General features: G+C 36.7%; 1 protein-coding gene and 1 pseudogene across 7 annotated transcripts in view; both read right to left on the bottom strand.

Annotated features, from left to right (window-relative positions):
* Positions 1-203: 203 nt before the first annotated feature.
* NT5C3A (5'-nucleotidase, cytosolic IIIA) overlaps positions 204-22422 on the bottom strand; it is a 42244-nt gene continuing 20025 nt past the window's right edge. For 4 of the 7 annotated variants that reach the window (XM_032286840.1, XM_032286839.1, XM_032286842.1 and 1 more), the window contains exons 2-10: positions 20241-20295; positions 12234-12332; positions 8896-8965; positions 6897-6943; positions 6097-6182; positions 4501-4590; positions 2734-2896; positions 1419-1619; positions 204-538 (exon numbers count right to left, since the gene is read on the bottom strand). In XM_032286840.1, the coding sequence (XP_032142731.1) occupies positions 437-538; positions 1419-1619; positions 2734-2896; positions 4501-4590; positions 6097-6182; positions 6897-6943; positions 8896-8965; positions 12234-12332; positions 20241-20276 (894 nt within the window). In that variant the 5' untranslated portion in view covers positions 20277-20295 and the 3' untranslated portion in view covers positions 204-436. The remainder of the gene's footprint in view (positions 539-1418; positions 1620-2733; positions 2897-4500; positions 4591-6096; positions 6183-6896; positions 6944-8895; positions 8966-12233; positions 12333-20240; positions 20296-22422) is intronic. The other 3 variants (XM_032286838.1, XM_032286844.1, XM_032286843.1) reach the window with 2 other exon arrangements.
* LOC116557373 lies at positions 20444-22416 on the bottom strand (annotated as a pseudogene).

Here is a 22422-nt window from a genome sequence, read left to right as displayed (position 1 = left end):
CAGGTTCAAGCAATTCTCCTGCCTCAAGCCTCCCGAGTAGCTGGGACTACAGGCGCACGCCACCACGCCAAGCTAATTTTTGTATTTTTAGTAGAGATGGGGTTTCACCATGTTCGCCAGGATGGTCTCAATCTCTTGACCTCGTGATCTGCCTGCCTTGGCCTCCCAAATCCTCGGCTGGGATTACAGGTGTGAACCACCACGCCTGGCCAGATTTTTTTTTAATGTGTTAAAAGATATGGTAAGGAGTGTGTTGAGAGAGGTGGAGAAAAAAGAGCTTCCAGTTGATGCATTCATCATGTCTGAAAATACTTCAGCTATACAAAGGGAACACTTCAAGAGTAAGGATATATTATAAATAAGTCTTTCAGCAAGATGAACAGATGAGCAGTTCAATTGCACCCACAGGAGAGAGGTCTTCTTGGAGAATGCTTGTTTATAGAATCTTCTGTAAAATGGAGTTGGCTACTTCCAATGATTCATCTTGTACTAAAACAATATCGTAAGAGTCCATGTACTTTTCTAAAAGCTCATCCACCTAATCAAGAGAACAAAAGAAAATTAACATGCTGGGTGAAGAAGCAAATAATCTCAAAATGCATCTCACTGTCAGATCTCTTGGTCAAGACACAATAAATTAAGTTCACTTTCAAAAAATCTTTGAAATGAAGACATATTTTCAAACTCTCAAAGACACACTGACAGACATTTTTCCACATGGTAGCTTTTCTCCCCAAAATACTCTCTCTCCAGTCCAGTGGTTTTCAACTGGGGTGATTTTGTCCAGAGAACATCTGGCAATGTCTAAGGGACATTTTTAGTCTCAGGCAGGGGACTGCTATCCAGCATCTAGTGGGTAAAAGACACAGAGGCCTCCTATAGAATGCACATTCTCCCTTTTCCCGGTACCTATAGCATGCATATCAACTCCTTTAAACATCAACTCCTTTAAACATACATTAACTCCTTTAAACATCACCAGTGTAGAAGGGTAAACAACAATCAAAGTGCATGATCAAAACTATGCTTTGGCTGGGCATAGTAGCTCACGCCTGTTATCCCAGCACTTTGAGAGGCCTAGAGGATCACTTGAGCCCAGGAGTTTGAGAACAGCTTGGGCAACACAGGAAGACCTCATCTCTACAAAAATTTAAAAATTAGCCAGATATAGTGGTATGTGCCAGTAGTTCCAGCTACTTGAGGGGCTGAGGTGGGAGGATTATTTGAGCAGGAAGGTGGAGGCTGCAGTGAGATGTGATTGCATTACTATATTCTAGCCTTGGTAACAGAGGCTTGTCTTAAAAAAAAAAAGTCTCTAAAATAACTACTTTCTCAGGTGACCACGGCAACAATTGCCTATCATGTTTCATCCTAATTTTTTCTTAACAGAAAATTAAATTACAGATTTGTATACTTACTCTATCATTTAGATATCCAATTTTCAGAATGTGCTCAACATTGGCCACTCCATCTGCCATTCTTAAGTCTCCTTGAGAGTCTCCCAGAAGAATTATGTTACTATTGTCTTTTAGTTGATTGAAATATTCTGTATTCTTCAAGGCACCATCATGTTTGTTAAATACATGAATTAGTTCTCCTTTAAATCCTTTGAGCACCCCCTATGAAAAATATAAATCTTTTGAAACACTAGGTTTTAAAAATCCTATCTGTTGGATTTTCATATTTTGGAGCTCTTAATTGATGTCACTATTATTTCAGTATATTTGCAAATTTATCTATAATACTAGAGATCTCAAAGCACTTACTTAAGTCCATCGCATTTACCATAGCTAAGAAGGGCTCGGAGAAGTAAATAATTTTTTAGAGACCATTTTAAATGGTAAAACAGCCTGGTGCAGTGGCTCACGCCTGTAACCCCAGCACTTTGGGAGGCCAAGGAGGGCAGATTACTTGACGTCAGGAATTCGAGACCAGACTGGCCAATATGGTGAAACTCCATCTCACTAAAATATAAAAATTAGCCAGGTGTGGTGACACAGGCCTGTGTAGTCCCAGATACTCGGGAGGCTGAGGCAGGAGAATTGCCTGAACCTGGGAGGTGGAAGTTGCAGTAAGCCAAGATTGCGCCACTGCACTCCAGCCTTGGTGACAGAGTGAGACTCTGTTTCAAAAAAAAGGCCGGGTGCAGTGGCGCATTCCTATAATCCCAGCATTTTGGGAGGCCAAGGTAGGTGGCTCATGAGGTCAAGAGATCGAGACCATCCTGGCCAACATGGTGAAACCCCATCTCTACTAAAAACACAAAAATTAGCTGGGCATGGTGACAGGCGCCTATAATCCCAGCTACTTGGGAGGCTGCGGTACCACTTTACTCCAGCCTGGCGACAGAGTGAGACTCCGTCTCAAATAAACAAAAAGTTTTACTACTTTTATTATTAGTCCATATCTTGTGGAATGAAAGTTTAAGAAGGGCACATTGTTTTTTTTTAAAGAGACCAGGTTTCACCATGTTGGTCAGGCTGGTCTTGAACTCCTGACCTCAGGTGATCCACCCACTTTGGCCTCAAGTGCTGGGATTACAGGCGTGAGCCACTGCTCCCGGCCAACGTTTTTAAAATATGGATATATTAACACTGAGAAGGATGGAGTCCCATAGTAGGCCTATCCACTTGGCCTAACTTAATGGATATATATTAAATAAAAACAAATAAATTTACATGATTAAAATATTTTCAGATTCTAAAATTATGAAGAATGATTTCATATTCTTACAGTTTCATCAAAATCCATAAAATTGGAGACAACTTTGACATTTGGATGATAAACACCAGCTTGACGGATAACCTCCTCTAGTACATCACCGATTCCAGCCGAAAATATGAACACGGGGATACTGTGTTGTTGGAGTTTATCAAAGAAATTCTCATATCCTTCCCTGAAAGATGGAGATAACAAACTGATTATTAAAGAGCAAGATATAGTTCCTTTTCACTTAGTAGCTAAAAAAGTGAAATATTCCTAGTAATTCTATGGCTCACTTATATCCTCATTTCAAAATACTGCCCAAGATGGCCGTTACCGATATCAACAATACTATAAGTTTTTCAAACAACAGTTAACTCTTTACCTTCCTTTTAATCAATTCTAATACTGCAAACTAGATGTCTTTAAGCTTTCATTGAATATGAATACAAACCTACAGTTCACAATTTATACCGTTTAAAAAGAAATAGGCAGGCATAGCAGTGCATGTCCTATAGTCCCAGCTACTTGGGAGGTTAAGGCTTGAGGAGTGCTTGAGTCCATGAGTTCTAGTCTAGTCCTGGCAACACAGTGATACCCTGTCTCTAAAATGAAATTTAAAAAAAGAAAACAATAGTTAAGCCATACCTTAAAAAAACCCACTTAGGTTGGGGTGGAAGGCTGACTGCTGCCATTGTCAGAAAAGCAGAGTGGCAGGAACTTAGCTGTATTCTTAACATGTGGCTTGTCTCTTTACTAAGATCTTAAGCTCTCTTCCCTTTTTTACCCTTCCTGGGCTATAGGTTAAATAAAGCTGTTGTTGCCTACTAAGGAATGAAATACTCAGTAGCTGTCCTCACACTTTTTGATAATTTATTGCTTTCCTTTTTAGAAATAATCACTTTAAAATACAATATCATTATAAAAAAGTAACATCACCACATTTGCCTAATAAATTGAAAATTTTAGGAGGTAATAAAAAGTATTGAAAAGCCTCTTGTATCTTATAACTCATGCATACATATGTAATTATATGCTAAAACATACTAATCTTTCCTAGAAATAGTTTTCAAACAAGTTAGAGAATTTAAAAAGTAGACTCATGTAAATTTAGACATAGTATACTGCCAGGTGTGATGGCTCACACATGTAATCCCAGCACTTTGGGATAGTTTGAGCCCAGGAGTTCAAGACCAGCTTGGGCAACATGGTAAAATCCCATCTTTGCAAAAAAAATACAAAAATTAGCCAGGCATGGTGGAGCATGCCTGTAGTCTCAGCTACTTGAGAGGCTGAGGCAAAGGGATCGCTTTAGCCCAGGAGGCAGAGGCTGGAGTGAGGTAAGACTGATTATGTCACTACACTCTAGCTTGGGCAACAGAGCGAGATCCTGTCTTCAAAAAAAGAAAAAAAAGTATACTTGTATACTTAAATCCCTTTCAACTTGATTTATACATTCCTTTCATATTATATGTCTTTCTTAAGTATTTTGCTAAAATTTTTTTAAATGGTCTTGGTTCAAAAATTTGTAAGTCTTGACATTTTTAATCTGGAGAAAGAAAATACAAATTAGAATATAAATCTCACAAGGCTCTTATTACCTACACCAAGATCTAGTATGTCATTCTAAATTCCTTGTCTAACCACTATGTATTTTGGGATAGGTGGAATGTTTTGGATATGTTTATATATGGAATATTCAATATCTTATTTTTAAAAAAGTACAACTGACTATATATATATATATAATAATTCAAGGCTGTGAACAGTAACAGCAAAAACACCCAAGAAACTTACTTGAGCATAACGTCAGATTCTGCCACAATTTCTTTAAGTTTAGCTTTTGGTAGAGCTTGTTCAACAAGCAAACCATGTGATTTAGTATACCTGGAGTTTATGACCAAAGGAAAAAAGAGTATCTTTATTACAAAGTGTTCGTCCATGTGAGAAAATCTATTCATCATATTTGGATTTAAATTTTAGAGATTTAAGTTCATCATTAATGGATGTATACCGCATGTCTCAAAAGGTGATATGTACGTTCTTACTGAATTTCCCAGTCCTCCCAAACCCAGACTTAGCTTAAATATGTTAGTAAGGTCATGAGAGGAAACTAGCTATAAACCTTTCCTAATTCTACAGATAAAAACTCAATGGAGGCATAATCCTTTCTCTGACTGCAATAAGAATAATTCGAGCAAACCCATTTTGTAAATTTGTTTGTATTTTGAATTTTCATGAAATGTCTACATACTGAAGATGCTATTTAATGAGCAAGAGAGAAAATCTTTGTTATGGCAAGTGTTACATATAGATTAGCCTGCTTTATAATTATGTAAAAAAACACCTATAATCATAGCATCTCAGCATAAAGGGCCTTTAGAATAACTCTCACCCATTACAATTATGCAAATAACCACTAAAAAAGAAAGGAATCAAAGGGGAAAAAAAAAGCTTAATTCTTCATCTGATACCTAAAAATACCCCTATAATATTCCTAAATCACCCTCTTCTCTGCCTGGGTCAGCTTCTATCATGTCAGTAAGCTCATTCTCCCAGGGAAGCTTATTCCATTGCCAGAAAACTCTAATGACTGGCTTTTCTTTCTCATGCTGAAATCAATCTTCTTATATCTTCCAAGTCTAGTTCCAGTTCTGCTGCTACAGGTGTGTAGAGTTAAGTCTAATATCTTCTCAACATTTAATACCATAAATACAGATGAAGTACGTATACTGTTAGGTAACAGGACAATAAAGACATCATTCCTTGTCTTCTAAGATTTTAAAAGAAGTTGTTGCTTCTCACATCAAAGCATTTTCTATTTCTTGAAATGTTCCTCAAGTGGGAAGGCTCAAATTCCTCTAATCATTCTGGTGGACTCCTCTGACTCCTTTAAGTTTGTCATGATCTTTTTTTTGGTCGCTGTTGTCATGGTTTCTCTTAACAGCATTATTCCAGAACCCAACACAATGCTTTCACAGTGGTCTGCTTGGAACACTGCATTTTGATTAATGCAACCAAAGGTCAATTTTTGGGTGACCATATCACCTGCTGGCTCTGAGTTCAGAGTCAGTTTAAATCCTCATACCTTTTCGTTATACATTAAGCTACATCTTGTCCATGTACCTAAAAAAAATTCTTATTTTTAATTTGAGACTTAAATGCAGAACTTTTAATTTATTCCTACTGGACTTCACCTTTAAACAAAACAAAAAGATTCCTAAACTGTTAGAGAGATTAGATAATTAGAGCTCATTTTGTTATTCAATGCTCTAACTTACATAATTTATTAATGTTTATTTACAATACAGGGAAAAAATAAGCCACCAGTTGTAACTGTAGTGTTGTTTCATTATTTTTTAAAAATCCTCCTACTGCCTAATATACACTTACCATTCCACCATATAAGGGTACTTCTCTTCTACAGTAAGAACAGGATCAACTTCAATAGCATAATATTTTTCCTTTAGTTGCAATAACTAGGAAGAAATGAATAACTCAATCATGAATATTACAGAATATTATAACTTAATCATGAATATTATAGTCATTAAATCTGCTTGGTTTTATTTAAAGCAAAACAATGTTAAACAAATATTTTCCACAAACTATAAGTTGAGCTACTGCATCAATTGAAAAAATATTTGTTGATCTTAGTTGACACGTAATCAAATATACCTGCAAAAAGCTACCTTTCTTTTGTAAAGTACTTTCAGGTGAGTAAAAACCAATTGACAATAAAATGATCAGTACAAAAAACACTTTAGTTTTCATATAAAGGTATTAAATTTGATTTGCATTTCAGATTGCATTTTGTTAAGATATACAGACATGTACTCAAGCAAAATACTGAAGCAACTTCCTTATCAACTTAAAGGAGTAAAACCTACAGAAAACCAAAATACTTTTAATTCTCCGGTTAACGTAACAACACCAGAGTCCTTTGGCAATCATTTAAGAGTTTTAAATCTAAGTTTTGTTGTTAAAAGTTACTGTTAATTTTTATCTTTAAAATACATTTTGAATGTGTAATTCATACAACAAACCTACTATTTACTGGGTGCTTACTATGTGCCAGGCATAGCTGTAAGCACTTGACATCCATTCTTATTTGTGTGGATGCACCTGAAGAAATTCTCAGGCAAAAGGGTCATGAAGTCTCTTAGTGATTATGGATTATTGTTAGTGTTTACCTTTTTTCTACATTCATCTGTAACCAGCTTACAGTTGTCAATGATATCTGAAGAAAGATAGAAACAATATAAGTATTAGAAGAGATACTCTGATTGATGTTACTACTACTATGAATAATTTGCTATAAAGTAATGGCAAAAAACTCAATTACTTTTATACCAACCCAACACTTTAAGTAATGCCTAATCAACTAACATGGTTATTATAACTTTTGGTCTTAGTGGTGTAATTCACATGACACTGTTAGAGAAGCTAATGGTTTAAAACCTGAGATTCAGTGACTGCTTACATCACTGAGCTAGACAATTCAATATCTTTAAACACTATGAACTGTGTATTGATCACATCCACTTTCTCCTTTGTAATTAAATAAAATAAATATATATGGGAAATATATTTTTTTCTTAATAAAAAGATAAATACTTGATGTAAACATCTGGAAAATGCAGACCACTGTAAAGAAGAAAACAAAAATATAATGGTAAGAAGTTTTACCATTCAATAATAAGTCACTGACAATATTTTAGTATATTTCCTTTCAGTCTTAAGATTGCATGTATATCATTTAGATAACAGATCACACCAAGTCTGTAATTTTGAATTCTTTCTTTTTCATTTCACATTGTAGTCTGCATTTTTCCATGTAATTAAAATTTCTGGTACGTTAGCAGAAAAGAATTTGTATCATTTCTGCAGCATTAAACTTTTTAGGTTGCTTCCAAGCATCTGCTATTAGTAATAATCTTATGTTGAGCTTAGTCACCATTATTTTTGTGAACAAAGCTTTTTTAAAAACTGCATTTGGGGTTGTTAACTTAGAAATTCTCCAAAGAGGAATTAATAGGGCAAAGGATATGAAGATTTTTAGTGGTGGGTTTTTTAAGACAGGGTCTTGCTTTGTCATCCAGGCTGAAGTGCAGTGGTGTGATCATGGCTCACTATAGACTTGACCTCCTAGGCTCAAGGATCCTCTCAGCCTCCCAGGTAAGTAGCTGGGACCACAGGCATGCCACAATGCCCAGCTAATTTTTTATTTTTTTGGTAAGAAAAGGTCTTATTATGTTGCTCAGGCTGGTCTCAAACTCCTAGGCTCAAGTGATTTTCCCACCTCTGCCTCCCAAAATGCTGGGATTACAGGCATGAGCCACTATGCCTGGCAATTTTTAGCAGTTTTTAAAAATTATCAAGATAATTTTTCTTTTCTTTCTTTCCTTTTTTTTTTTTTTTGAGATGAAGTCTCACTCTGTTGCCCAGGCTGGAATGCAGTGGTGCAATCTTGGCGCACTGCAACTTCCGCCTCCTGGGTTCAAGGGATTCTGTTCTCCTGCTTCAGCCTCCCAGGTAGCTGGGATTACAGGTGCCTGCCACCATATCCAACAAATTTTTGTATTTTTAGTAAAGACAAGGTTTCACCATTTTGGCCAGGCTGGTCTTGAACTCCTGACATCAAATGATCTGCCCACCTCAGCCTCCCAAAGTGCTGAGATTACAGGCAAAAGCCACTATGCCCAGCCCCAAGAAAGTTTTTCAATTTACACATATATTAAAAGTAAATGAGAGAGTTCATTTCACCATTTCCCTGTCAGGTTAAAGAGCGTTATTTTAAAAACTCACAGCCAAATTGGAAAACAAAAAAAGACATTAAAATTTGGTAATATTCCTAGGAAACAAGAGTATTTGATAAATGCTGTTTTTTCAGGTTAACCCAAAGTTTACAACCTACTTAAAAATTTCTTGAATAATCAATAGGCCATATTTGCCAAGAAATATTTCAGAAGTCTCTGATTCCCTTTGCTACCAAAACCATACATGAAAATAGCCATTAATATAATATGGGAAAAAACAAAACCTCAAAAATATAGTTAGAAAAAGCAGCTCTCCTCACTGTCAATGTCCAAAATGAAATTAAAAAACCCAGTTATCTCACAGGTAATATAGATAGAGGATCTTAAAATAATGACATACTTTTGTGAATTTGTTTACAAATACCACACTTACTATGACACGTTGGGCATCTTTTGCCTTTGTGTGAAAATCTACTGAGTGTCATATCAAAGTCCGTTATTACCTGTAAGAAAAGAGTGAAAGGCATTATTGTAAACATAGCCCACATGGCCAGAATTTCTCTGTGCTACCCAAACACATACTGCATGCTTTCCTATGTGCATAGAACTGTGCTCAGTCTCTGGTCCACACAGTTAAGTTATTCTTTTCTTATTTTTGAGATGGAGTCTTGCTCTTGTTGCCCAGGCTGGAGTGCAACGGCGCAATCTTGGTTCACCGCAACCTCTGCCTCCCGGATTCAAGTGATTCTCTTGCCTTGGTCTCCTAAGTAGCTGGGGTTACAGGTGCCCGCTACCATACCCAGCTAATTTTTTGTATTTTTAGTAGAGACGGGGTTTCACTATGTTGGTCAGGCTAGTCTCAAACTCCTGACCTCAGGCGATCCACCCGCCTTGGCCTTCCAAAGTGCTGGGATTACAGGCGTGAGCCACTGCATCCAGCAAGTTATTTTTTTACATTGATTTTTCTCACGTGGTTCATTTATAAAATCCTGAGAATAACCTTAACTACAAGGTGCTACCTTGAGTGCCCTAGCATTGTCACTAAATAAATCTGATTAATAATACAGCCATAAAAAGCAAGGAGATGCTGTCACTTGCAGCAACATGGGTGAGCCTGGAGGTCATTATCTTAAGTGAAATAAGCCAGGAACAGAAAGACAAATATTACATGTTCTTACTCATACATGAAAGCTAAAAAAGTTGATCTCATGGAGGTAGAGAGTAAAAAGATGTTTACCAGAGGGTGGGAAGGCTGAGGAGATAAAGAACGGTTGGTTACGAAAATACTGCTAGAAGGAATAAGTTCTAGTGTTTACACAGTGGGATGACTAAACAGTATTTTACTGTATATTTCAAAATAGCTAGAAGAAAATATTTAGAATGTTTCCAAAACAAAGAATAAATATTAGAAGTGGCAGATATCCTAATTACCCTGATTTATTATACTTTTTATATACATTTTAAAATATCACATGTATCCCATATATATGTACAGTTATTATGTATCAACTTTAAAAATTGAAAAAATCTAGGCAGGTACAGTGGCTCATGCCTGTAATCCCAGCACTTTGGGAGGCCAAGGTGGGTGAATCACTTGAGGTCAGGAGTTTGAGACCAGCATGGCCAATATGGTGAAACCTCATCTCTACTAAAAATACAAAAATAGCCAGGTGTGGTGGCACGTGCCTGTAATTCCAGCTACTCAGGAGGCTGAGGCAGGAGAATTACTTGAATCTGGGAGGTGAAAGTTGCAGTGAGCCGAGATCATGCCACTGCATTCCAACCTGGGTGACAGAGTGAAACTCTGTCTCGAAAAAATAAAATAAATTTAAAAAATCTAATTAATCGGTATGGGAATTTGCAACTGAAGGTGATATGGTTACTCTTCTCACTACAGATAAAACATTTTAATTTCAACCAACTTGGTCAATGCACAAAAATACAGTGAAAGCAATTCAACTATATGAAGCTCTTAGTTACTGATGCTGTTACATGCTGGATTTAACTTGCTTATTTAAGGTAAACTATATCAATGAATGAATGCACATTGGAATAGCTGGCCAGGTCTTGAAACTTAGGAGACTGGGTTAAATATTATTTTTTAGAAGTGTTTAAAAAAAAATAACTTTTACAGAATATACATATTATTGATTTAATTTACATATAACATATTCCTTTAAAACAGAGACAACTTTTTAAAAACTCGATTATGCCCTTAATAAGGTTACATCTCAATATGAACTACTATAATTTATTTAAACATGAAAGAGCAACTTGCCACTATACACTTTTAATATTATCCTTAAAATGGTTTAATACTTGTATGCAGCATGAGTTAGCTTAGTACTTAAGACTAATAAAAACTGACATTTATTTCAGGATTATTAATTTTTGTTTTTCCAATAGGGTATTCCATTTTAGAACAACTCAAGATATATTTTTTTGGGTTTTATATTCCTAAAGGATAGGCAAAAACTATCTAACTAAACTTGCTGTACTCAGATTTTATCAAACAGAAGATGAATGAGTCTGCTTTAACATTAAAAATAAAATAAGGCTGGGCCATGGTGACTCATGCCTGTAATCCCAGCACTTTGGGAGCCTGAGGTGGGTGGATCACTTGAGGCTAGGAGTTTGAGACCAGCCTGGCCAACACCGTGAAACTCTGTCTCTACTAAAAATGCAAAATTAGCTGGGGGCGGTGGCAGGCACCTGCAATCCCATGTGCTCCAGATGCTGAGGCAGGAAAATTGCTTGAACTGTGATGCGGAGGTTGCAGTGAGCCAAGATTGTGCCACTGTACTCCAGCCTGAGAGACAGAGCAAGACTCAGTCTCAAAAAACAATTAGCTGGGTGTGGGGCTGGCACCTGTAATCCCAGGTGCTCGGGAGGCTGAGACACGAGAATTGCTTGAACCAGGGAGGAGCAGGTTGCAGTAAGCCAAGATTGTGCCACTGCACTCCAGCATGGGTAACAAGGCAAGACTCCATCTCAAAAAAAAAAAAGAAGCCTTTAAAGCCTTTATTATTACTTTTATTTTTATTTTTTTTTTTGAGACGGAGTTTCGCTCTTGTTACCCAGGCTGGAGCGCAATGGCGCGATCTCGGCTCACTGCAACGTCCGCCTCCTGGGTTCAGGCAATTCTCCTGCCTCAACCTCCTCAGTATCTGGGATTACAGGCACGCGCCACCATGCCCAGCTAATGTTTTGTATTTTTAGTAGAGATGGGGTTTCACCATGTTGACCAGGATGGTCTCGATCTCTTGACCTCGTGACCCACCCGCCTCGGCCTCCCAAAGTGCTGGGATTACAGGCTTGAGCCACCGTGCCCGGCCCTAAAGCCTTTATTATTAAGCTTTTATTTTATTTTTGGAGTACAGTGGTGTGATCTCAGCTCACTGTAACCTCCGCCTCCTAGGATTAAGTGATCTGCCTGCCTCAGCCTTCCAAGCAGCTGAGATTACAGGCATGTGCCACCATGCCCAGCTAATTTTTGTATATTTAGTAGAGACAGGGTTTCACCATGTTGGCCAGATTGGTCTCAAACTCCTGACCTCGTGATCTGCCCACCTTGGCCTCCCAAAGTGCTGGATTACAGGCATGAGCCACCGTGCCAAGCCCTTTTTTAAATACAGAAGGGATCTCAGTATGTTGCCCAGGCTGGTCTCGAACTCCTGGGCTCAAGCGATCCTCCTGCTTCAGTGTCCCAAAGTTCTGGGATTACAGGCATGAGCCACCATGCACAGCCAAGGCTTCTTGATAATTATTCACCTGAAGTTTGGCAGCTCCACCTTTGATAAGACCACAGATAATTTCTTCTACTCTGGTAGGGTTCTTGATTCGAACTGAACTTTTCTGGAATTCTGGCATCTAAAAAGTAAAAGAAAATTAATTAATTAGTTTTCATACTTCTTTCCCCAGGCTCCTTTGATACCAAGCAGAAGCTTGTGTTATTTAAAGACATAAAAATGTTAAGGCATTATTTTTAAAGAGCAAGACACCACATCAAATTACCATTTATTTATTTTATTACTACTTTTATAGAGACATGGCCTTTTTTTGTCACCCAGGCAGGAGTGCAGTGGCACAGTTCTAGCTCACTATAGCCTCAAACTCCTGGGCTCAAATGATCCTCCCATCTCAGCCTACTGACTAGGTAGAAGGCATGTGCCATCCTACCGAGCTAATTTAAAAAATTTTTTTTGTAGAGGTGAGTGGGGTCTTGCTATGTTGCTCAGGCTGGTCTTGAATTCCTGGCCTCAAGTAATCCTCCCATCTTGGCCTTCCAGAGTCCTGGGATTAAAAATGTGGGACACAAAGCCCAGCTCCCACATTACTGTTTATACACACAAAATATTTAAAGCATATCAGTATTTTCCAGCTACAGAATAAGACAAAACTACATTTGTAATTCAATTACTTTATCAGAAAGTATATTTTTTTCCAATTATAAAAGCAACCCATGCATATCACAGAAATAACAGTAAAAATATAAAAAAGAAAATTAAAATTGCCTGGAATTCAACTACTTGAAGATAAACAAGTAACATTTAAATTTATTTTCTATTAGTTTCATTTCTGTGATTTTTCTATTAGTTTCATTTCTGCGTTATGATACAACCCACTGCGAGCCCAGAAATCATATTTTAACCATGAGTACCCCAACAGCTACTCCTTGATTGATAGACTTTTTCTAAAAATCTTAAGACCACCCCCCCATAAAGCCTCTACTTTATAAAATAAATACAATAACCAAACTTATCCCCTAATACTAATATAATACCTTGAGCATATCCCTCTGAAACATGCATATATATGCACATAGTTTTAGCTCATTCTCATTATATACTTTTGCATCTGGCTTTTAAGAATTAATACATACATTTAGCTTGCTTACATATTTATATTTTAAAATGCTCCTGAGCAGAAAGGAAACAATTATCATGACTATTCCACCAAAAATTTATCTTTGTATGGATAATTAAAATATATTTAAAATATTTTAAATTTGAAAAGCTGCTTCAAGATCTTTGCTCTTTTTTATTGTACCGTTTCCCAAATAATATACTACTCTTGGCTAACATTTTACAATAGATTTATTTCAAATTGGGATAACTGCCAAAACTCTTGTACCAGGTGCAGTGGCACATGTCTGTACTCCCAGCTATGTGGGAAGCTGAGGTAGGATCACCAAAGCCCAGGAGTTTGAGATCAGCCTGGGAAACATAGCAAGACCCATCTAAAAATATGGGCTTAGGCTGCTACTTAAAGAGTTATGAAGACTTTAGGGTTGCTCAACAATTTAATCTTAAGTATTATTTCTTGTTACTAGCCACTTTATCACAAATAGAATTAAACTGATTGGATGAAAGATCTACCATCTACAATACACTTAATATTTAAAAGCCATATTTAAGTAGGATGACCTGCAATGCAGCTACCTTGATGTAGTGATCCTTTTAACTTAACTGGATGAGCTTCAATGGATTAAAGGTTATCTATGTATTTTATAGTGATTTTTCAATAGATGGAAAGGCAGACAGGCAATGGTTTCTAACATTCCTTTTTTCATTCATTAACCCATTCACTTGCCTAACCAATATTTATCTTGTGTCTACTTTGTGCCACACACTCTTGCTAGATGCTAGGGATATGATGATGAACAGTACTTACTCTACTTTTCTGCTGAGTTTTAGGGACCACTGCTATTTTGCAATGTCACTTCTGTAGCTCCCTTACAAATACCTGAGCTAATAAGTTTATCTCTTGACAACTAATTTCTGTTTTTACTTAGTCTTAACTGGCAGATACACAGTAATCAGCATAAGTTTGATTTAATAACCAATCCATTATGGTGAAAGCAACACAGGATATATATCATTGACTATTTTTTCACCAAAAAAATTAAATATTGTATTTTGGTGTACCCATACTAAGACGTCTTGCCTCAGACAAATCATATCTTCAAGTTTTTGACAGTGAATAGGAGAATAACACCCAGACTGCTTCAAAGAAGGCTGGTTTCTGCTACACTAATAAATATAAGATTGGTTTATTTTATTTTTATAGAGATAAGGTCTTGCTATGTTGCCCAGGCTGGTCTTGAACTCCTGGGCTCAAGCGATCTCCCTGCTTTGGCCTCCCAAAGTGCTGGGATTACAGGTGTGAGCCATCATGCCCACCCAATACTGGTTTACTTTAAATCACAATGAACGAAAGAGAACCGGTAGCTAAACGCATTGTTGGCTCCTGCACAACATATAATCATTCATTTTCAGATAAATAAGCAGTGATTATCCAAATGGCACAGAGTAAAATAATGATGAAATAGGTATAAGAAATACAAAAATGACCATTCTATCTATCTTGGGTTGTATAGTATACTATACTCCTCTCCTGCAATACACAGCCTATGTCACTGATCTATATGAGAAATACTTCACAAGAACTTGAGATATTGGATATTTTACTCAAATACTTCATAATATAGCCTAAGAAAGAGAATCAAAGACTCCTGTATGAAATATGTCAAAGGGTATTATAATATCAGCACGCTGTAGAAGTATGATGAAATACATCACATACTTCTGTTGTTGTTGCTGAACATCCCCCAACTGTTGAACGAGATCATTTACTTTTGTTACCTCCACAAAGTCCTTCTATCTATATCCTTTTTAGAAAAAAACAGACCTGGTTTGTGGCACATAAATAATGATACTTCAAATTTGAAGGCCAAGTTATTTTGAATTGTCTGAAAAATTTTCAATTTATGATACAATTTTATGAAAAATAAGAAACTAAAAATTTCCATCATTGGTGGTAAAAAGAAAACAAATTCATTTGATAGTAAAGCCATAGTGTAAAACGTCGGGGAGGGAGCAATGCCTTCCTGAAAAGAATCAGTGTATGTTGGTTGATTGGTGCCAAATCTGAATCAACACCAAAAATGATTAAGATAACAAATGTATTTTCACCAATACTTGATATATTTATACAGATGAAATGGATTTCAAAGTTATGCCATTTTATCCACAACTCAATTGCAATATTAGATTATTTGATATTATCTTGTAGATACACTGGGATAAGATAAAAATGAGAAGCTCCGTAGCATAGTTATCAAATTTCTGGGTGCGGCTTCGTATCATCAATCCAATGATTATGTCTCAGACCAAAGATAATCCTAATTCCCAGGATGAGACTATGACAACTTCCAAATTTAATTCAGTTTAAACTAGATTTCCAATTATATTAAATTTTGATTAAAAAGAAAACATGGCCAGACATGGTGGCTCATGCCTGTAATCCCAGCATTTTAGGAGGCTGAGGTAGTCAGATCACTTGAGATCAGGAGTTCGAGACTAGGTTGGGCGACATGGTGAAACCCTGTCTCTACAAAAAAATACAAAAATTAGAGCCAGGCACAGTGGTGCACAACTGTAGTCCCAGCTACTCGGAGGCTAAGGTGGGAGGACTGCCTGAGCCCAGGAGGCAGAGGTTGCAGTGAGTCGAGATTACACCACTGCACTACAGCCTCAGTGACAGAGTGCTATTCTGTCTCAAAAAATAAATAAAAAGATTTTGTATTACACACACACACACACACACACACACACAAATACATTCTATTTAGAATAATGAATTATTATTTTTACATTAAAAATAAAAAAACAAAATAAACCAAGGATTAGTATAATCCACAATGTACAGAAGATACAATATTTTAACCAAGACTAAAAAATTATTCGTACTTTTAATTTACAAATATATATGTTCATCTCTATGAGTTTCATTTATTATTTTTAAACTTTATTTTTGGCTGGACATGGTGGCTGACGCCTGGAATCCCAGCACTTTGGAAGGCTGAAGTGGGCAGATCACCTGAGGTCAGGAGTTCGAGACCAGCCTGGTCAACATGGTGAAACCCTGTCTCTACTAAAAATATAAAAATTAGCTGGGTGTGCTGTCATGCGCCTGTAATCCCAGCTAGTCAGGAGGCTGAGGCAGGAGAATAGCTTGAACGCGGGAGTTGGAGGCTACAATGAGCCAAGGTCATGCCACTACGCTCCAGCCTGGGTGACAGAGCAAGATTTCATCTCAAAATACAATAAAAATAAAAATACAAACATTAGCAGGGCGTGGTAGCACACTCCTGTAATCCCAGCTACTCTGGGGGCTGAGACATGAGAATTGCTTGAACCTGGGAAGCAGAGGTTGCAGTCAGCCAAAATGGTGTCACTGCTACTCTAGCCTGGGTGACAGAGTGAGATTTTGTCTCAAAAAAAAAAAAAAAAAAAAAGAAAAGAAAAAAAGGCCAGGCATGGTGGCTCACGTCTGTAATCCTAGCAATTTGGAAGGCCGAGGCAGGCAGATCACCTGAGGTCAGGAGTTTGAGACCAGCCTTGCCAACATGGCAAAACCCCATCTCTACTAAAAATACAAAAATTTAGCCAAGTATGGTGGCGCATGCCTGTAATCTCAGCTATTTGGGAGGTTAAATGGGACAGGAGAATCACTTGAACCTAGGAGGCAGAGGTTACAGTGAGCCAAGATCACGCCACTACACTCCCGCCTGGGTGACGGAGAAAGACTCTGTCTCAAAAAAAAAATTTACATTTATGTTTCTTTATTTTTATTTTTTGAGACAGGGTCTGGCTCTGTCACCCAGGCTGGAGTGCAGTGGCGTGATCTTGGCTCATTGGCTCACTGCAACCTCCACCTACTGGGCTCAGGCAATCCCCTCACCTCTACCTCTCAAGTAACTTGGACTATAGGGGCTCACCATCATGCTTGGTTAATTTTTGCATGTTTTTGTAGAGACAGGGTTTTGCCATGCTGCTCAGGCTGGTCTTGAACTCCTGGGCTCAAGCAATTTGTCTGCCTCAGCATCCCAAAATGTTGGGATTACAGGCATTAGCCAATGCACCTGATCTATTTTAAAATTTTTGAGACAAGGTCTCACTCTGTCACCCAGGCTGGAGTGCAGTGGTGTGATCACAGTTCACCGTACCCTTGACCTCCTGGGCTAAATCAATCCTCCCCTCTTAGTCTCCAGAGTAGCTGGGACTACAGGCATCTGCCACTATGCCTGGCTAATTTTTTAATTTTTGTAGAGACGGTCTCACTATGTTGCCCAGGCTGGTCTCAAACTCCTGGGCAATCGATCCTCTCGCCTCAGCCTCCCAAAGTGCTGGGATTACAGGCATGAGCCACAGCACGCAGCCTCAGTGAATTTTAAATCACCATAGTCCACATAAAAATTACTTTGAATCACTTAAGAAATTTCAGTCAGATATTCTCAGAGAAATATTCTTCTTTGGTTTCCCACTGATTATATTTGGTAGCAAGAAAAGTCTTCATTACTGCAGTGATACAAAGGAGTAGGCACTACAGTTTTTTTCCAATTACACAGAAAGTATAGAGTTAAATCCACCTATTCAAACTGGTATATTTACCTACACACATAGATGATTCTAAAATTTATTTGGAAGATTGTGCACTACTAAATTTTAGTAATAGTGATTTCCCTTGCCTATTATATATTCGGTCTGTTTTCACATTAAGATAGTATACACCAAATTCTTTCCTTCCTCCTCCACCTATTAAGTATAAGACGGTGCGTGAAGCAGCTCTGTAAGAGATACATAAAATATAAATCTTACACTCAGGATGCATATTCTCTAATGTGGATTATAAAATAGAAACCCAAATAATTAATACATTGCCAAGATGTCCAGATAAAATGTAAGAGGAATAGAAGAAACAGAGATTTCTTCTTCTGGAGCGAAAGGAGGAAGAGTCAACAGAGCTAGGCTCTGGAAGAGAAACAGGATTTAGATATGCTGAGATTAGGGAGGAATCAAAGTGCAGGGTCTAATGTGAGAAAAAGAGAAATAGCTCTGTTCGTCTAGAACTTAAGTGTACACAGAGAAGTGTGCATGTAAAAAGTCTGGACAGGGAGAGCTGGAGCCTATTAATGAGAAGTGAAGAATAACATGTTATAAAGTTGCCAGATTATATAAAAGACCTATCGATATTTTTAGAAAAGCTAAACCAAGGTAAAAATTATATAAATTAATGTAATAGTTTAGAAAAAAAAAACATATTTTGGATTGTTTTCCTTCAACAGTCTGAGCAATTGTGGGGTGAATACACTGCTACTTCCCTCTGCAGATACCTTCTATAGGGGCTCTAGGACCAAAGTAACAACATTATACAAAGGTGTCATTAAAACTGTTTATATGTCAGCAAATTCCTATACTGCTTGTATTCACATAAGTTTAAAAAAAAAGTCAACTCAAACAAGAAAATTAGTTTTAGGGTGGTTTGATTCTATGTATTGGAGAGATATGCTCAATTCCAATGAATCAAATGCCATATCATTCAATGGATGCACAGAGCTATGTTATTAGGTTGAACCATATAAAACTGGGAATATTGGACTATATTTGACATATAAAAACAATTTCTTTTTTTTTTTTTGAGGCGGAGTTTCGCTCGTTACCCAGGCTGGAGTGCAATGGCGCGATCTCGGCTCACCGCAACCTCCGCCTCCTGGGTTCAGGCAATTCTCCTGTCTCAGCCTCCTGAGTAGCTGGGACTACAGGCACGCGCCACCATGCCCAGCTAATTTTTTGTAGTTTTAGTAGAGACGGGGTTTCACCATGTTGACCAGGATGGTCTTGATCTCTTGACCTCGTGATCCACCCGCCTCAGCCTCCCAAAGTGCTGGGATTACAGGCTTGAGCCACCGCGCCCGGCCTATAAAAACAATTTCATATGCGTCAACCTAGTAACAGTAACTAAACTGATGATGACTTAATCACCATTTTGAGTCAATTTTCACCTTTGATTCTATACTGGTTGAGGGAAAGCTGAACAAGAGATTTATTAAGCGTGACAAAATGCAGTTTGGTTGCTGAGTCATGCTCTAATTTATAGGCCAGAAAAAAGCTGGAGAGAAAGAGAAAGCTGAAAAAAGAAATGGAACAGAAGAGGCAAAACAACAAAAAGGACACAAAGAGAAAACAAGATATCATGGGGCAGTTGTTCTCTTTAAAAGAAAGGATTTTTTAAAAGTGTTGTTTTAAAGATTTTTATCACTGTGAATATGGAGAACAGATGCAATTTCTTTCCACACATACAAATAAATATGCCAGTTACACGGTTAAAACACTAACATTATAGACTAATATTTAATGAGTGCTTAATCTGTGGTTATTAGGAACTTTATAAACCTTTTCATTAAGTATGAATAATAACATACAGTTGGTGGTTTCACACCCATTTCTATTGCTCTCATTCAGGACTATGGCAGCTAATAAGGAATGAGTTAAGATGTGAAGCCAGTTCTGACTCCAAAGCCTGTACCTTTCCTAACTCATCCTAGTGTATATAATGCAACTCTACTGTCATGCAAGAAGTATTTAAAATTTTTTCTGAATGCTTGTCATTTAAATTTGGAAGCCTATAATAATGTATTTCATACTGTATGATTTAAGTGTGTTATCACCAAGCAAAGAAAATTTTGCATAAAACGGAATAGGGGAGGCATTTTATATTCTGAAAAGCACAATAATGTGCATTAGATTTCAAGTGAAAACATTTTAAAGATAATTTGAAATTCAATTCAGTAAGTATTTGATGTTTATTTTGTGATGCACTGCAAAGAAAGAGTTGTATAAAATTTCAGTCCCATAATTATCTGGTTAGAGACAAAGGTAAAAGTGGTGAAGATTTACCATTAATAAATGGAACTGAAAATAGGCAAATACCCACCATTTTCACATGTACAGCAGACTCTTGATTAGTCATTTCTTGGTTATCCAATCTTCTGGATTTTCCCAGGTGATATCACAGCAAAAGAGAAAAAAAAAAAAAAGTACACGTGACATACATAAATTTCAGGTTCTTCCTGTTATGCTAATAATATACTAAGGTGGTGTTTTTGGTACGACTTATTTTGTTTGTTTTAAAAAAACGTTTATTTTATGTATGAAGAACTAACATAGTTTCTTTCACTGGGTGGATGCCTTGGATAATCCATTCAAGGAAGATCACTTAGTCCAACTCGATGAAACCTATATCCTTCGTGTACTGACGGAAACACTGTCAGCACATATTGAGGCTATGTTTCCGGATCAGACCATGCTGGTTCGGGAAGATGCGACAAGAGTAAGAATCTTGGCCCACCTTTTGTGGGTGGCTCCAGTAGGGCTGCTGGTGACCCATCTTGCTTTCAGGAGTGCAATGAGGCAAAAAACTTTGTTATGATTTAAATACCAAATTATTACAAGCATCTTTTTTTTTTCTAAGAAGCTTAGCAAGGGTTTTACTCTATCTAGCATAATTTTGGATTAAACATTTTGTATGGAAAATCTGAAGCTCTCCTATAAGAACTTATATGGTATTAAGAAAATTGAATAAACAGTGAAAATAAAGTACATATTTGCAAAATGCACTTTATTGCAAGAATATTTTATCAACATTTTCTCTACATGTAAGGATGAAGTTTGTGGGAAAATTATGCATTGCTACTATTGAATCAATATAGTAAGAGAAAACAACACAAAAGTCCAAATTTTCCTTCAATTTTCTTATATTAAACTCTAATTTTTTAATATGGAATGACTAAGATCTAAGTTATATTTGAATCGAGCATTATGCCTAGCACAAAATGTGTATGTGACAGTGAGTATCAAGTGAATGAAGCTTTTAGGGTCTGGGTGAAGTTTAAACGCAGCTGTTCGTCAAACAAAAAGAACCTGTTTTAAAAACATCACTCATCATTATTCTAAAGTTTTATTGTTGTTGTTGTTTTGGCAGTATCAATCTTAGGGAAAATTGCTAACCTATTTTTGTTCGATAATGACTTTATTTTTACTTTGTTTCAGGTAAGTAAAATTTTATAATCAAAGCACTGTTTAAAAATGGCAACTTAGTTGAAGGGGAGAAAATATCTGTCTTTTTCTTAAATTCTAGTAATAGAAGTTGGACATTAGATCTGTGTTCTTTATAATTAAAAGGTGTTACAGCAGATATATCAAATTTTCTGAAATTCTAAAATTCAGCCCCTACCCCCTTCCATTTTAAGTCCATGAAATTATTAAATGTCTTTTCTCTCTCTCAGAAAGGCTGCTAGTAAGTTCATAGTCTCATAATTGATGGGATCTTAGAGTTGAGTAAACACTATTTCCAAATAGTATGATGATAACTTGTAATTTTTCACATCTGAAAAAGAATGTATCTGCAGTATGTGTGTCTATATATCGATATAAAGATGTGTATGTGTATATGTTTATTCAGATACACACACACACACACAATATATATATATATATATATAACCTATAAAACATTTGATTGCCACCCTCAAAATATAATAGTAGTTTAGGGATTAGTAGTCTCTAGCTTAGATGTTTATAATTAAGTTTAAGTAAACTTTCCTTGGTCTAACTTCTTTCTGTCATAGTCATCTATTTTTAACAAACAAGGTATTATAGAAGCTGCGTGCAAGTCCATTTCTTCATTCATAGCAATCAAAGCCTAATTATTAAATGCTTACAGCTATTCTTTGATGTTTAATATCTGAAAAGTGGTCAAGATTTCTCAAAGAGCACTATTTAAATAAAACCATCTTATTAGTTTGAAAAAAAAGGAAGAGTGTGGAGGCTGTGGAAAAGTACTGCAGAGTTTATAAAAATACCACATAATCTGTGAAACATTTGAAAAGACCAAAGGCAAACAATTCACACAGTGAAGAATTAAGCACATTTTAATATCTAGGAATCTAAGATCTTTTTATTACACAGTCAGGTAGTAGAATTCCTCTTTAGTCTCTACCTCTAAAGTCTGGCTCCTTTTGGGACATACATTTTGAGTTTAAATGGGAAAAAGTCAGTATAAGTTGGTAAAAGAATAATCATCTTTCTCATGGTCTCATCAAATAAAAACAAAGAGT

Source organism: Sapajus apella, unplaced genomic scaffold (assembly GCF_009761245.1).
Source record: "Sapajus apella isolate SASKATOON/1434 unplaced genomic scaffold, GSC_monkey_1.0 scaffold19, whole genome shotgun sequence".
In the NCBI taxonomy this organism is placed as follows: Eukaryota; Metazoa; Chordata; class Mammalia; order Primates; family Cebidae; genus Sapajus; species Sapajus apella.
Note: the sequence above shows the minus strand (reverse complement) of the source record. Positions and strands in the feature narration are given on the sequence as shown.